This window comes from Salvia hispanica, chromosome 1 (assembly GCF_029641045.1).
Source record: "Salvia hispanica isolate PSC_SH4W2 chromosome 1, Shi_PSC_v1, whole genome shotgun sequence".
NCBI lineage: Eukaryota > Viridiplantae > Streptophyta > Magnoliopsida > Lamiales > Lamiaceae > Salvia > Salvia hispanica.
The window spans coordinates 53,742,267-53,756,447 of NC_142692.1; the positions used below are offsets into that span (position 1 = coordinate 53,742,267).

General features: G+C 37.7%; 1 protein-coding gene across 1 annotated transcript; it reads right to left on the reverse strand.

The window, feature by feature from the left end:
* Positions 1-7,348: 7,348 nt before the first annotated feature.
* LOC125185598 (protein MODIFYING WALL LIGNIN-1-like) lies at positions 7,349-8,634 on the reverse strand. Its single transcript, XM_048082160.2, has 3 exons — positions 8,336-8,634; positions 8,054-8,256; positions 7,349-7,774 (listed from the first exon to the last, which is right to left on the reverse strand). Exons 1-3 carry the CDS (start codon positions 8,456-8,458, stop codon positions 7,519-7,521), a joined length of 582 nt encoding a protein of 193 aa, XP_047938117.1. The 5' UTR covers positions 8,459-8,634; the 3' UTR covers positions 7,349-7,518.
* Between the last annotated feature and the right edge of the window lie 5,547 nt (positions 8,635-14,181).

Genomic DNA, 14,181 nt, shown 5'->3' on the forward strand with positions numbered 1-14,181 from the left:
ATATCCATATCTTAGTTCAATAATTAAGTAATAATAAATTGGCGTTACCTTTGGGTAATCGACACCAATTTATATTATTAACTCCATTAGTATTCATTATGTCGCAAAGACTATTTCCTTTGGGAATCTAGACCTTTTATGACAAACAAACTATTTAGATAATGAATAACCACAACAAGCATGATGATTAATTGCATAAATGGATTTTCATATCAACTTGATTATAAACTCTTCTTATTTTACCTCACTTTGGTGATTGCAAAATAAACATAATATAATCAACAATGTATTGTTTAAGCTGATTTTCATTTAATTTGATTATAAACTTTTATTATTTTACCTCACTTTGGTGATTGCAAAATAAACATAATATAATAAAAAACTTTTAGTGATTAATTGCTCAAACAAATTTTCATACGAATTTGAGTATAAACTCTCCTTATTTTGCCTCACTTTGGTGATGACAAAATAAACATAATACTCTCTCCGTCCCAAGATAAGTGACCTACTTCTTTTGGGCACGGGATTTAAGGAATGGTAATTAAATAAGTTATAATGGAGAGAGTAAAGTATGAGAGAGGGAAAAATAGAGGAGAGGAGAGAGAATAAAGTAGGTGGAGAATAAAGTAAGAGAGATGACTTTTTGCTAAAAATGGAAATAGGTCACTTATAGTGGGACACCCCAAAAAGGAATACAAGTCACTTATCTTGGGACGGAGGGAGTATAATCAATGTATGTATTGAAACATGAATTGAATTATGTAATCATTTATTCCACTGTCTCGGTAGATTCATAATCATGAAATATTTAATTGAAATCTCAATTCACCAATACATATATTCAAACTCAATTTACACAGTTTATACACAATCAAAATACCCATATTCAAACTCAATTTACACAGTTTATACATAATCAAAATACCCAAATCAATTCCATATACATAAATAGAATCAATTATGGAAACAATATATTTCAAATTTATGGCATCATTAAATTTGACATAAAACCTAGTGTATAACAATATGTCGAATTCATGAGGAGAATTTGAGTGAATTAAAAAACATACACACGCTTAATGTAAAAATTCATAACCAAGTTATGTGAATCAAATTAAATATTCATACAGAAACAATTTTCTATAAAGAATAGCCGAATCGAATCATAAAACTTCAACTAGTAATATGCATATATTGAATTCACAAATACGTAATACACAATTTACTAAATTTGAAGTCATAAGCATCCGCAATGGTCGGCTAGCGACCGGCTAGCCGATTCGTCGCGCTAGCCGAACCATTGCAATCGGCAAACACGAAATCGGCGAGCGGATCGGCGTGGGCTGGCCGATCGCTCGTCGCTGGCCGAAGCGCCCGATCGGCCAGCGCCGATTTTTGAGTTTTTTTTTTTTAAAAAAACATATATAAACGCGATTTTCGTTTCATTTTCATTTGCACCACTTGTTTTAACGAGTTTTCTCTCTCTCTAACTTTATGTACAAGGGCATCATCGAGCGATGAGTAACGCGGGTGGTAGCGGTAGTGGTAGTGGTGTGGATCCTGAGGAGTACGAACGGAGGATGAACGAGGCTATGGAGGCCTACATGAACCGCGGGATGGAGCGGTACATGCGTATGGTGGAACAGCAGGCGATACCTCGCCCTCCACGAGTTGTCCACCACCGAGCAGTGATTGATCGGGATCACGTAGCTGCACATCAGCGGTTGTACGAGGACTACTTTGCAGAGTACCCGCGGTTTCCCGCCAACATGTTCCGGCGGCGTTTTAGAATGCGCAGGGACTGTTTATGCGCATCGTTGGGGCATTGGAGCGTCAATATCTGTGTTTCCGCTTCAGGCACGATGCGGCTGACAGACCCGGCCACACCCCTATCCAAAAGTGCACGGCGGCAATCAGGCAGTTGGCCTACGGAGGTGCGGCAGACATGTGGGATGAGTACCTCCACATCGGTGAGTCGTCAGCCCTGAATTGTCTGAAGGAGTTCTGTGGGGGCGTGATCAGCATTTTCGGTGAGCAGTACCTTCGAAGCCCTACTCCCGAAGATTGTCAGAATTTGATGCAGATGCACGGGGAGAAGCATGGGTTCCCCGGGATGTTAGGCAGCATAGACTGTATGCATTGGGAGTGGAAGAACTGTCCGACTGCCTGGAAGGGGGCCTACACGACCGGCTACAAGTCAAAGAACCCCACGATAATCCTCGAGGCCGTAGCTGATTACCGGCTGTGGATCTGGCATGCGTATTTTGGGGTAGCCGGGTCGAACAACGACCTCAACGTCCTGAACTCGTCTCCCCTCTTCAACGAGAAGTGCCAGGGCATCGGTCCAGCCGTCTCTTTTGTGGCCAACGACAATCGGCATGATATGGGCTACTACTTGGCGGATGGGATATACCCTCGGTGGTCGGTCTTTGTGAAGACGATCCGACAAACAAGTGATGAAAAGAAGTTCTACTTTGCGCAACGACGGGAGTCGGCGCGCAAGGACGTGGAGCGCGCATTTGGTGTGCTCCAGTCTCGATGGGCGGCAATTAAGGGCCCAACGCGTTTGTGGGATGTCGGATGCGTTTCCGAGATAATGTACGCCTGCATTATCCTGCACAACATGATCGTCGAAGACGAAGGCGTACAACTGACTAGTTGGGTTAGTGACGATGAAGCCGGTCCAAGCCACGGAACGGTCACCCCTAGTGTACGACAGGGGGTACCTCTCGATGAAGCCGGCCGACTCAAGGAATTTGCCAACAGGCGCCAAGTGGATGCTCATATTCAACTCCAAAAGGATATAATTGAAGAGTTGTGGGCACGGAGGATTGCACGGCGATAGTTTTTTTTTTTATCTATGTAACTTTTTTTAATGCAATTAATGAATTTTCCCGTATATGTGACGTAAATTTAATTCCGTATTTTAATCGTAATTTTAATTCCATAAATGTAGTATATTTTGAATTGTTTTTATTGCGGCTGGCCTATGGCTGGCCTAAATCTGACGTGGCAGGTGGTTTTTTTAGTGTTGCTGACGTGGCAGGGGAGAGAATGGCTGGCCTATGGCTGGCCTAAGCACCATTGTGGATGCTATGCTTGAACCTATTTTAACAATAATCGGATCAATCATAGCAATTTATCAAAAATAAATTCAAAAAGTATGGTTTTCAATAATACGAAAATACATGAGTTCTCAAACATGCTCTGATACCACATGTTAGACATTATTTATCATCATATATTCAAGAATACATAATTGAATATAAATAAAGCAAGATCTTCGAACAACATGTATTTCACGCAAACCATAAACATAATAGGATCGAGATATACCTTGGTGATCCATAGCGGAAGCGATGAAGGAGGAGACGATTTCCTTGAACCTTTTCCGGTGTAGTAGCGCAGCTCCAACTTCAAGGATTTGTTTCTCTCTCTTTCCATCGTTTATGTGTTCTCTGTAATGTGTGTGATTTGATGGGATCCCACACTTATATTTATAGACAGAGAGAGGACAAACCCTAATTATCAAACCCTAAAAGCCCTTTCCATCAGAGAGGCCAAGTAAAAATATGGACGATTCTTTTACATTAATATTGTAATATATTGATCATAATTATAGGAATATAATTCCTAAATCAATCGTATAACTAATTGGTTAAAATATTAATTGTAATCATTGCCATTTATATATATGTGCTCTAATTTGAACAACTACGTATATACGCCCTTTTCCATATTGGAATTACTATAGAAAAGGAAATGTACTGTATATATTAGTGATCAACTAATAATTTAGAGAGCATATTATAGCTAATTGACCGTCCCTTTTCACTCCAATTAATACGATAATTAATTGATAGTAAATTAATTAGAGAAAATGTCTCTTATACCAAATATATATATTATATTAAAAATCCAATTCTATTTAGAATTATATTACATGTCACATGCGTGAGACATATAACTTACAAAAGTCCCACCTACTAAAATCAGTAAAGATTACGAGTCTGAAATTTCATAGTTGAGTCCTCTTGAATGTTCATAGATGGGGTGCATAGAGTACTCCTCTGAACTAAACTAAAGAACCAGGTGGTTCAGTTCATCATTAGACGGTGCTCCAACGATTTACATCCTTGTGGTACATTGAAGGATGCACAGATAAAGTTTAAAATCTCTTGGCAAACTTGCATGAGATGGTGGAATCCTGAAAAAAATACTTCCTCGGTCCCTGAAAATTTGTCACCTATTTCCTTTTTCATCCTCACTAAAAATTTGTCACCTTTTACTTTTACCATTTTTGCTAGTGGACCCTACATTCCACTAACTCATTCCCACTCAAATTTTATTTTAAAACTAATATATAAAAGTAGGACCCACATACCACTAATTTTTTCAACCCACTTTCTATTACATTTCTTAAAACTCATGTCGGGTTAAATGGTGCCAAATTTTAAGAGACTAAGGGAGTAACAAGAAAGAGGGACAACAATTCCATTAGTAGTAAAAAAGTAATTGGTTCTTAATGTGGTTTTAATGAAGAGCCTACATTACTCTAAAAGTACACTCCCTCCGCCTTATAAAAGATGTCACACTTTTCTTTTTAGTTTGTCCCATAAAAGATGTCACATTTTCTTTTTTTGGAAAAAGTTCTCTCTCACATGAATATTAAAATTATATTTTCTCTCTCCATTTGACACACAAAACAAAACCTCATAAAATCTCATTCCGTCCCACAAGTGTGACATCTTTTGTGGGACGGAGGGAGTACAACCTCATGAGTTTGGTTGCTAGTTTATGGTGTTCTAAAACCCTGAAGATATGTCAAAGAAGGTCTTATAACATCACACATGTCAGCCATAAGGCCCGACTTAATAGTCTCAAGTGACTTAATAGTCTCAAATAAGTTGTTGCTCTTGAGATTCACACTTGAAGCATTATGAACATTAGTCTAAGTAGGATAAATTTTAGAAGTATGCACAACATCAATTACAGCGATGAAAAGTAGTTTTATATCACACAAGGATCACAAAGATTCTACCTAGCCCCAGAAAAGGAAGAATCTCACATGACATGTAAAAACAAGAAGCTTATCTCTAAGATTATGTACATGTGTACAGTGAGTAGACCACTCTCTAGAGAATGGGGGAAGTGTTGGTTGATGGAAAAATCAGAAATTTTCCATTTACCAAACAAGTTGTAGGAAAAAAAAAATAACAAAAACAGACCTACAAGCACATTGGAGATTGAACACATTGAGAGTATCATAAAAGATGTCATCAAGAATTGCTTGATCACAACTGTATGAATCTATGTAATGCATCTAATATATGCACATCAAAGACTTCATTCCAATGCGCCCACATTTTCATGACACACTATAAAATAAGTTGTAATGACTTAAATGCAAATACCATGTTTTTTTTTAAAATTTTTTTTGGAAAGACTTAAATGTGTATGAATGCTATAATGTGTATGATGACTTGCCCATTGGCCATTATGTATGAATGTACAACAAATTTGAACTTTTGTGTTTTTGGAAATGCATTAATGTGTATTATGATTTCTGTGAATATAAATCTGCACAACACAACAAACAATAGACCCATCCACCAACAACAACAAACCCCGTCCTCCTGTAATACTAGCACAATAAAAAATATATCCAAGAGTAAAGTACTATTTTGATCCTAAACATACGGCTGATTTTATGATTTTGGTCCATAATATTCACTTTTTGAAATCGATTCCAAAACATATGGAAACGCCATCGTTTTGGTCCTTTTTTGACGGTTTCGTCAATTAGCGAAAATTTGATCCGATTAGCCGATTTTCGCTAATTTTGAATGTTTTTTTTATTTTTTGGGAATTACATGTAAATGTTAAATAAAATAAATGGACAACAAATTACAAGACAGAGTAGTCCTTCATATTCATTATCTACTTCCATTGGTCCTAAACATTTAACCACACACCTAGTGCAAACTTACAGCCAAAAAATTTTCTAGTGACAAGTTAACAATTGTGTGATTGCTTCTTCGTCGACAATGAGACAATAATCTATGTCAATAAACTGAAATCAAATTGAAGCAATAAATGGACAATAAATTACAAGACAAAATAGTCCTTCATATACAATTTCTACTTCGAATTGGTCCTGGACATTTAACTACACCCAGTGCCGAATTATATCAAAAATAAAATGTTGTCGTAGACACTACATCAACCCTAACACCATCAAGTCCCAAAAACCAGCGAAACTCAGTATTCAATGTTGTCTTCAACTTTTGGAATCGGAGAAGAATGGACTTTCGCGTGAGAACTAAGAAGTACCCAAAAACGCAGACGCCGCTGACGAGCCTTATTTCTTTTGCTTCAAAGAATTTTCAGAACTACCATTAGCCGGAGGACCTTCTTTGGCTTCACTTTCAGGCGGATGTGTGGACTTCCTCTTCCTCGCATATGTGGCTTTCACGTCGACGAGAGCGTTGCTAGAACGGAAGTTTGGGTACAACGACTTCCAACTCATGGTAACCAACAAAATAATCGGTCGGAATCGGGTTGGTTCTTGGTCGGAATCGGAACTAGGGTTTCTTAGGAGAATGACAGGAGAGAAGAGAGAGTTTGACATTTAGTTTTTTCTAAAATGAAAAGTTAAGAGGCATATTAAGTGAATTTAGAAGATTTTTTTATTTAAATTTAAATATAAAAAATTGAGTTATTTAGCAAAATAATTAGCTTAATATCAACCTACTAATAATCTCATATTAAGTCTAATCAGGTCAAATTTGGACGAATTGACAGTTGACCGTGAAGAAATGACGGAAACCGTCAAAAAAGGACCTATTCGACAACGTTTTTGTATGTTTTTTATTTGATTTTCAAAAAATTGGATTAAAATCGTAAATCGGCAATATGTTTGGAATCAAAATAGTACTTCAATCTCTATCTAATCCAATACAATAGATCCAAATCCAGCAAATAACAACAAAATGGACAAACAGATCCAATAACTTTTTGTCTGTCTATTTCTTTTTTAAGTCAAATTGCGGCACTGGAAGACATATGATCAACATTTTAATTGCATATATAATAGTAACAAATTAAAGTTTAGTTTTAGTCAATATATGACGTTTTTATGACTAAATCGAAACTTTAACTCTTCGACATAAACCTCAACTCTATATATTTTTCATGTTTAAAAAATTCCTAAATTAGTATCCAAAATTATTTCAACCGAATTTACCATCCAACATTTAATACTCCCCCCATCCCACAATCAGAGTCACATTTTGCCATTTTGGTCCGTACCACAATAAGAGTCACATTTTATTTTTACTATAAATGCTAAGTAGGTCTCAAATTCCACTAACTCACTTTATCAATTCAATTGTAAAATCAATATAAAAAAATTGCCTCATATTTCACTAACTTTTCTAACCACTATTCTTTATATTTCATAAAACTCGTGCTCACACCAAATGTGACTTCTATTGTGGGACGGAGGGATTAATTCATCTAACTTATGCTTTCTACACTTTCATCAACTTGTGCATGAACCTTCCTATCTTCTTCAGCTTGTCTTTGGCTCATCTTGATGGCGGCTGAGCCGAGAATCAAACTGAGCGCCACCAAGCCGAGTAACGCTGAGCTGACATAGACTCCATCCTTCACCAAATAGCATTCCCCATCAAGCCATCCCTCTCCATACGGCTGGCTTCGGCTCATGCTTGTGGCTCCACCAATCAACACAGCAGCAACCGCAAAGCTCATCCTACAACATTATTAATTAATCAATTAATTGAATAATTAATGGTCAATCAATTAATAGAAATCCCAGAGACATGTCTAGCTGTCCATGTTAGAAGGTTCTTTTTGCATAGGGATTTGATTTTATATTTATTTTGATCAATTGTAGCATAAAATAACAAATTTTTTGCTGGATATTAGGTAAGATCTGTCTGTAATTCTAAAATGAAAAACAAAATTGAAATACAAATAAAATTCTCCAATAGAAAACAAGGTTGAAATAGTGGAATAAGAATATTATTACCAAGAGAAAACCATCAAAATGCATGAAAATGTAAGCCTTTTTTTCACAGTGGGTTTGTTGTGTGATGAATGGAGTTTTCTGCAAATGAAGTAGCTTCCGATGATCTGAGAGAGGGTGAGAGAGATTAAAGCGGCGATGCCGAGCCAGAAAACGGAGCTCTGGGGCAGATGGCAGAGCTTTTCGTTGAATCTGAGATCATTTTTCTTATAAAAAAAGAGAGAAAATAATTAATATGAATGTTTGATAGAAGTGATGAAGCAAGTGGTTAATGTTACAGTGTACCTTGGATTTCTTGAACTCAGCCGTGAAGCACAGGGCGGAGGAGATGAGGGCGGTGGCGGTGGTGGCGGAGAAGAATAGTATGAAGCTATATTGGTTTAGGCTTTTCATATGAAAATGAAACATGTATCACAGATTGCTCGTTTTTGGAGGTGGGATTGATTATAATTTAGTAGTGGGGGATGATTTCATCGAAGTGTAGTGTACATTTTCTTGAAAGGAGAAGAATTATTTTATGGGTTTGAATATTTGACACTTGCATTTGAAAAAATTAGATGGTCAACTCCAATATTTGAAGGGGCGAAAGGGTGTTTGAATGTATGAGATTTTGTTTATCTTATTAAATAACCACTTCTAAAATGGTGAGAGAGATACCTATCTATATATTATAAATAATCACGCGTCATGCTAATAATTATTAAAGTTGTTTCTTTTGTTTCCAAGTATCATATTATGCATTATAATACTTGCAAGTTGCATACATAATGTCGAAAATGTACAAGCGGTGCCACTGACGTGTCAAACCTTTCACTACGTCCAACATGATTGGAACACTATGAAGGAACGCTCTACGCCGTGTATGATCGGTTTTCTCAAATAAGTGTAGCGGAAAAGCTCAATAACCCTATGAAAAAAGTTCTTCGAGCCCAACCAAACATCTGTTTTACCGACATGGAGATAATCGTAATACAATATCACCAGTGGTGTCTTATGCGAGCAACCTAATCCGTCAAGGTGATGATGCTGTGAAAACTTGTAACGAGCAACTAGTGTACTAGAAATGCGCACAAATAACGATCGACACATGAGTAAGCGATGCTAAAATATTTCGTCACTCCAATTGCAGCTTGATACACTCGGATTTTGCATTGTTTTAAGATCATTATTTGGTCCGTTTTGAGTATCAAAGTTGCATTACATGTCCATTATTTGCATATTTTATCTATTTTGGTATTTTGACGCGTTTTGTGAAAAATGTACAAAATAGAGCCTAAAAAGATAAAAAAAAAAAAAGTCAAATTCAAAAGTTTAGAGCAAAAGCGCCAGCCAACGGCCGTCGGAACTCATCAACCGTTGAAGAAGCAGCGGTTTGCCTTGGAATTTGTGCCTGGAAGAAGAACACGACCAACGATCGCTAGATCGTGCACAGCAACCCGCTGAAAGTTGTACCTAGAGATCAAAGGCTAGGGATGTTAATTTAGTCTGAACTTGATGGGTTGGCCATAACCCACTAATTTTATAGGGTTAGGGCTGAAAATCTAGAACCCGATAACAAGTCGGGCTAAACAGGCCAACCCGTTCGGGCTGGCGGATCAGCTTGCTGTGTTACAATAAATTGAAGTTTTTTTATTTTCTAATTTTTTGTGTCGAGTATTTTAACGTCATTCCCGTATGTGTAGGCAAACATTTTTATATTTTTAGTGTTCTTTATTCAATAATGCTATTTACTTATTTTAATTATCTTTGTTGCATTAAATTAATGGATGATATATTTGTCATTATCTGATTTAATTCATTAACTAGCGCCTACATTATTATATGTATACATTAATTTAATTGACTTTTAATAGAAAATTTAAATTTAAATTTAAACTCAGTTTAAATAAGTTAAAGAAACTATTCTCATAGTATCACAATGTTAAAATTAGTGCTAAATTTTAGGAACCACTAACAGATATGTTTAGTGTTTGATTTTATGTAGTTTGTTCTGTTATTCTTTGTTCTAGAATTTAGGAGTCACTCATCGTGTAGAGTGATTTAGTAGTTAATTTTAATTTCTGTTATTATGTTTTGTTAGTAGCAAATCAGGGAAGAGTGGTAGAAAGTTTTTAGGAATTTGTTGAGTAGTTGCCTATATATATGTTTTACTTGGAAATTATCAACACACAATGATTTTTATGCTCTTGGGAAAGCTCATGTCTTCAATACAATGGAAGCCACAAATGGTGGAAAGAATCAGTTCGGGATGGAGAAACTTGTAGGCCATAACAACTACAAGTTCTGGAGGATGTGAATGGAGGCATATCTTCAAGGTCAGGATTTGTGGGAGCTGGTCGCCGGTGCCGAAACGGAGGTCCCCAGCTGAAAATGCCGAATCACGAAGGAAGTGGAAGATCAAGTGCGGTAAGGCACTCTTTGCGCTGAGGACATCTATCAGCAAGGAGTTCATTGATTATGTTCGTGATGTGAGTTCTCCAAAAGAAGTTTGGCAAACACTTGAAAGTGTTTGTACCAAGAAAAATACCGCAAGGCTGCAACTTTTGGAGAATGAGTTAACATTGTTAACTCAAGGAGGTATGTCAGTGTCCGAATACTTTTTACGGTTTAAAAGTTGTTATGCTGAAATATCAAAGATAGACACGAACCAAAAGATCAGCGATGCACGTCTGCATCGCTATCTTATTCGTAGTCTGAAGAAGGATACTTTTTACGGTTTAAAAGTTGTTGTGCTGAAATATCAGAGATAGACACGAACGAAAAGATCAGCGATGAACGTCTGCATCGCTATCTTATTCGTAGTCTAAGGAAGGAGTATGGGCCCTTCGTTACCTCGATCCAAGGGGAGGGACGAGTGAGAGATCCGGAGATAGGTTCGATCTATGCTCACTCTGTGACTGAACCGTTATCTGCCATATCTATCATAGAGGGGCAGAGAGCCGTGTACATGGACCCAGAAGTGCTTAACATCTTACCTACCTTCTTGAGGAATGATGCCGAGAACCCGATTAAATTCCTTCGTGAGTTTGCGGAGTGCAGAAGAGGCCAGAGGGGACAAGCGAGGATGATCTCAAATTGGAAGTCATTCCCCTCTCTCTGAAGAATGAAGCGGATGCATGGTTTAGAGGTTTGGAGCTCAATAGCATCAACACCTGGGCGGAATTCAAAATGGAGTTCCTAAACCACTACATCCCAGCATCAATCACAACTGCACGACGAAGGGAAATCAGCTAGGCCACCCAAGGGTATGGTGAGAGCTTGGGCAAGTATTGGGACAGATACCAAGGCCTTCTGGAAGCTTGTCTGAATCACAACCTGAAAGAAGTGGAGATATACTCCAAATTTAATGATGGAATGGATGCTAAGAGCAAGGACTTGGTGAACTCATCAAGTGGAGGAAGCTTTTATAGGCTGAGGCTAAGCAAGGCCAAGATTGTCCTGGAAAAACTGTTAACTGCAAAAAGGGAGTATGAGGATGTAGAAGGGCCCTCGACAAATAGAAAGTTGAAAAGTACTCCCATAGACAACTAGGACAATCTATTGGAGAGCCGAAATGACAAGCTAGAATAAGTCCTCCAATCAGTGATCCAGTCTAGAAAAAGCTCAACCATTCCTATTCAAACCCACTTTCAAGCCGAACAGGTGAATCACCACCAGAGTACAGGGGAGTTTAGAAACACAAATGGAAGCTGGAACCCTCATGGTCAAGCGGGGGTGTATCAACATGAATACTCATACGGTGGAGAATGGAGCAGGGCAGAGGAACATCAGAGTTTCCAAGCCTATACGAAACCCTATCCAATCTCCATCCAAACATCCACCTAGCCAATGGAATATCCAAGCTATCAACCCTACTCTGAAAATCAAAGTTATGAATTCTACATACCCACATACCAACCTGACTACTCCAACCATCACCCTTCATGCACCTAATTCTACCCAGACCAAGCTTGTCCAGATCAACCTCAATACAACCTCACACGCAGCAGAGTTGTGAACCAACGTCTGAAGAGAACCATCATGCAAACTCTGCTGCAAGGGAGAATGGGGGAGTGACTGCAGTCCAACAAAATGTGCGGAGTTGCACGAAATCAGAAGCTGAAACAATCATGGAAATGATAGAACTGGCAGCGGAAGCGTTACAATGCTCAAATTATCATAATTAAATAATTATTAATCGCACAAATAAATCACATAATAACCAGATCTATTTAGCAGATTATTTAGACAAAATCTATTCGCGTAATTCTCACATGTATCATGCTCATAACTTGAATTAATCATGCTTTAAGAATATTGAAACCTAAAACATGCTTTTCTACGGAGCAGGAATAATACCTAATTAATTCTCCAAAGAATTGAAGATGGCTAGCAGCTTCTCCACGTGACTCTTTGAATACTAGACCACAGATCTTCTCTCTGTTTCCCGAACTGTACTCCGATATCAGTGTGGGGTGATCTCACCAGAATATTAGGACTTAAATGAAGAAGACAGAAGAAATCATTTTCCTAATTGGAGAGAATTTCGAACTCCTCTAGTATAGAGGGGGACGAAAATTTTGTGTATTAAAAAATTATCATTTCTGTCTCCTTTATTCTCCTATTTACATTAAGTTCCTTTTGGGCCCAGACAGGGATCTATGAAAGGTTTTGGATATAGGCTCATCCAATTTACTTTTTACTAATTAAATTGAACCCACAATTTAATATAAGCTCTAATTGAAATATTACGAGCAGCCACTAGAGAAGTATATTGAACTCTCCCCATCCAAATCCGATATTATAAGTAATCCGGGTTTCCGTTTTAACTTTCACTTCCCGCGCTTAAGATAAAAATGTCCATTAATTAATTAATTTCTGCTATGGACTTAATTAATTAACCTCTTATTAATTCCAAGAGTGGACTTAGCATGAAACGCTTATTTATTATTCATAGAGTGATCAAACTCCAACTAGCTAGGTTCCGAATAATAAAACCTTGTTTCGCGCTCCTCTTGAGGACATTGTCAAATGAGACTCACCTCGCGCCCGATTCAATATAATAGCAATCCTAGCACCGCTAGATATTAATTGATATGGGCTCATCCAATTTACTTTTAACTAATTCAATTAAACCCACAATTTAATATAATTTTTAATTGGAATATTACGAGCAGCCACTAGATATTAATCACCACTACCCAATATATTAGGATTATTGGGTTACGAAAAACCCGCACCATTTGATAAGTCAAAGTAATGCATAATCAATACCGTATGCTCAATGCTAACCTACATTGATTAAGAAACAAATATTTATCAAGACCTCGCCTTTCAGTAGATAGCCCAAGGACAAGTCTTGCTGTTAGATCCGTTCAGTGCTTTATCACACCAATGTCATCTTATTTCAGTAAGCCTTAGAAATATGCCGACTGACATTGCAACCTTTCACAATGGATAGTCTAATTCCATCTAGGTGGTGAAATTCTTCTTTTTCTTGGAAAAATAATCTGTTTTATTCATTGGAAAATAAAATAAGAGTTTTACAGTATTCAATCACTCGAAACGTGATTTCTAGTATACAAACTCTAACAGGAAATGCAGCACATTTATGAGGAACAGTAGTCCCACATGGATAACATGATCAGACAAGTAGCTCTGTTGGCCGAAATGATCAAAGGAGTGAAAGAGAACAGAGCCAAGTCTATGGAGAATGGGAGTGCAAAGGAAGAAGAAGGAGTGAAGAGAGCTGAGAAAAAAGAGCCGGCTGAGGCTGAGGAGGAGTCAGAGGCACTGCCTAAAGAAAAAGGGACTGAGGAGATGGAATCGGATGAGGCTAGAGTACAGGATGAAGAAAAATTGATTACCACACCTCCTGAAGATTATGTATCAAAGGAAATTCTAGAGGAGGCATGCGATGAGTCTTATGAGTATGAAGAGACCATCAAGCGTGAAGAGGCCATCGAGTGTGGTGAGGAAATTGACAATTCACCGCTCTATCTCCAACCAAGTATAGTGCATGCGCTATAAGAAAGGGTGGAAAAATTCAAAACCGTGGTGAAAGAATGTACACCGGCAGAGGAACCACCTCCAGTGATCAACCAATTAGAGGGGTGTAGCTATGAGGAAGAAGAACCAGAGTGGAGGGAGGA

Coding starts and splice junctions, on each gene's coding strand:
- LOC125185598 (XM_048082160.2), bottom strand. CDS start 8,458: ATGTTTCATTTTCATATGAAAAGCCTAAACCAATATAGCTTCATACTA. Junction 8,257..8,335: donor CTGAGTTCAAGAAATCCAAG/GTACACTGTAAC, acceptor TTTTTTTATAAG/AAAAATGATCTCAGATTCAA. Junction 7,775..8,053: donor ATTTTGATGGTTTTCTCTTG/GTAATAATATTC, acceptor ATAATGTTGTAG/GATGAGCTTTGCGGTTGCTG.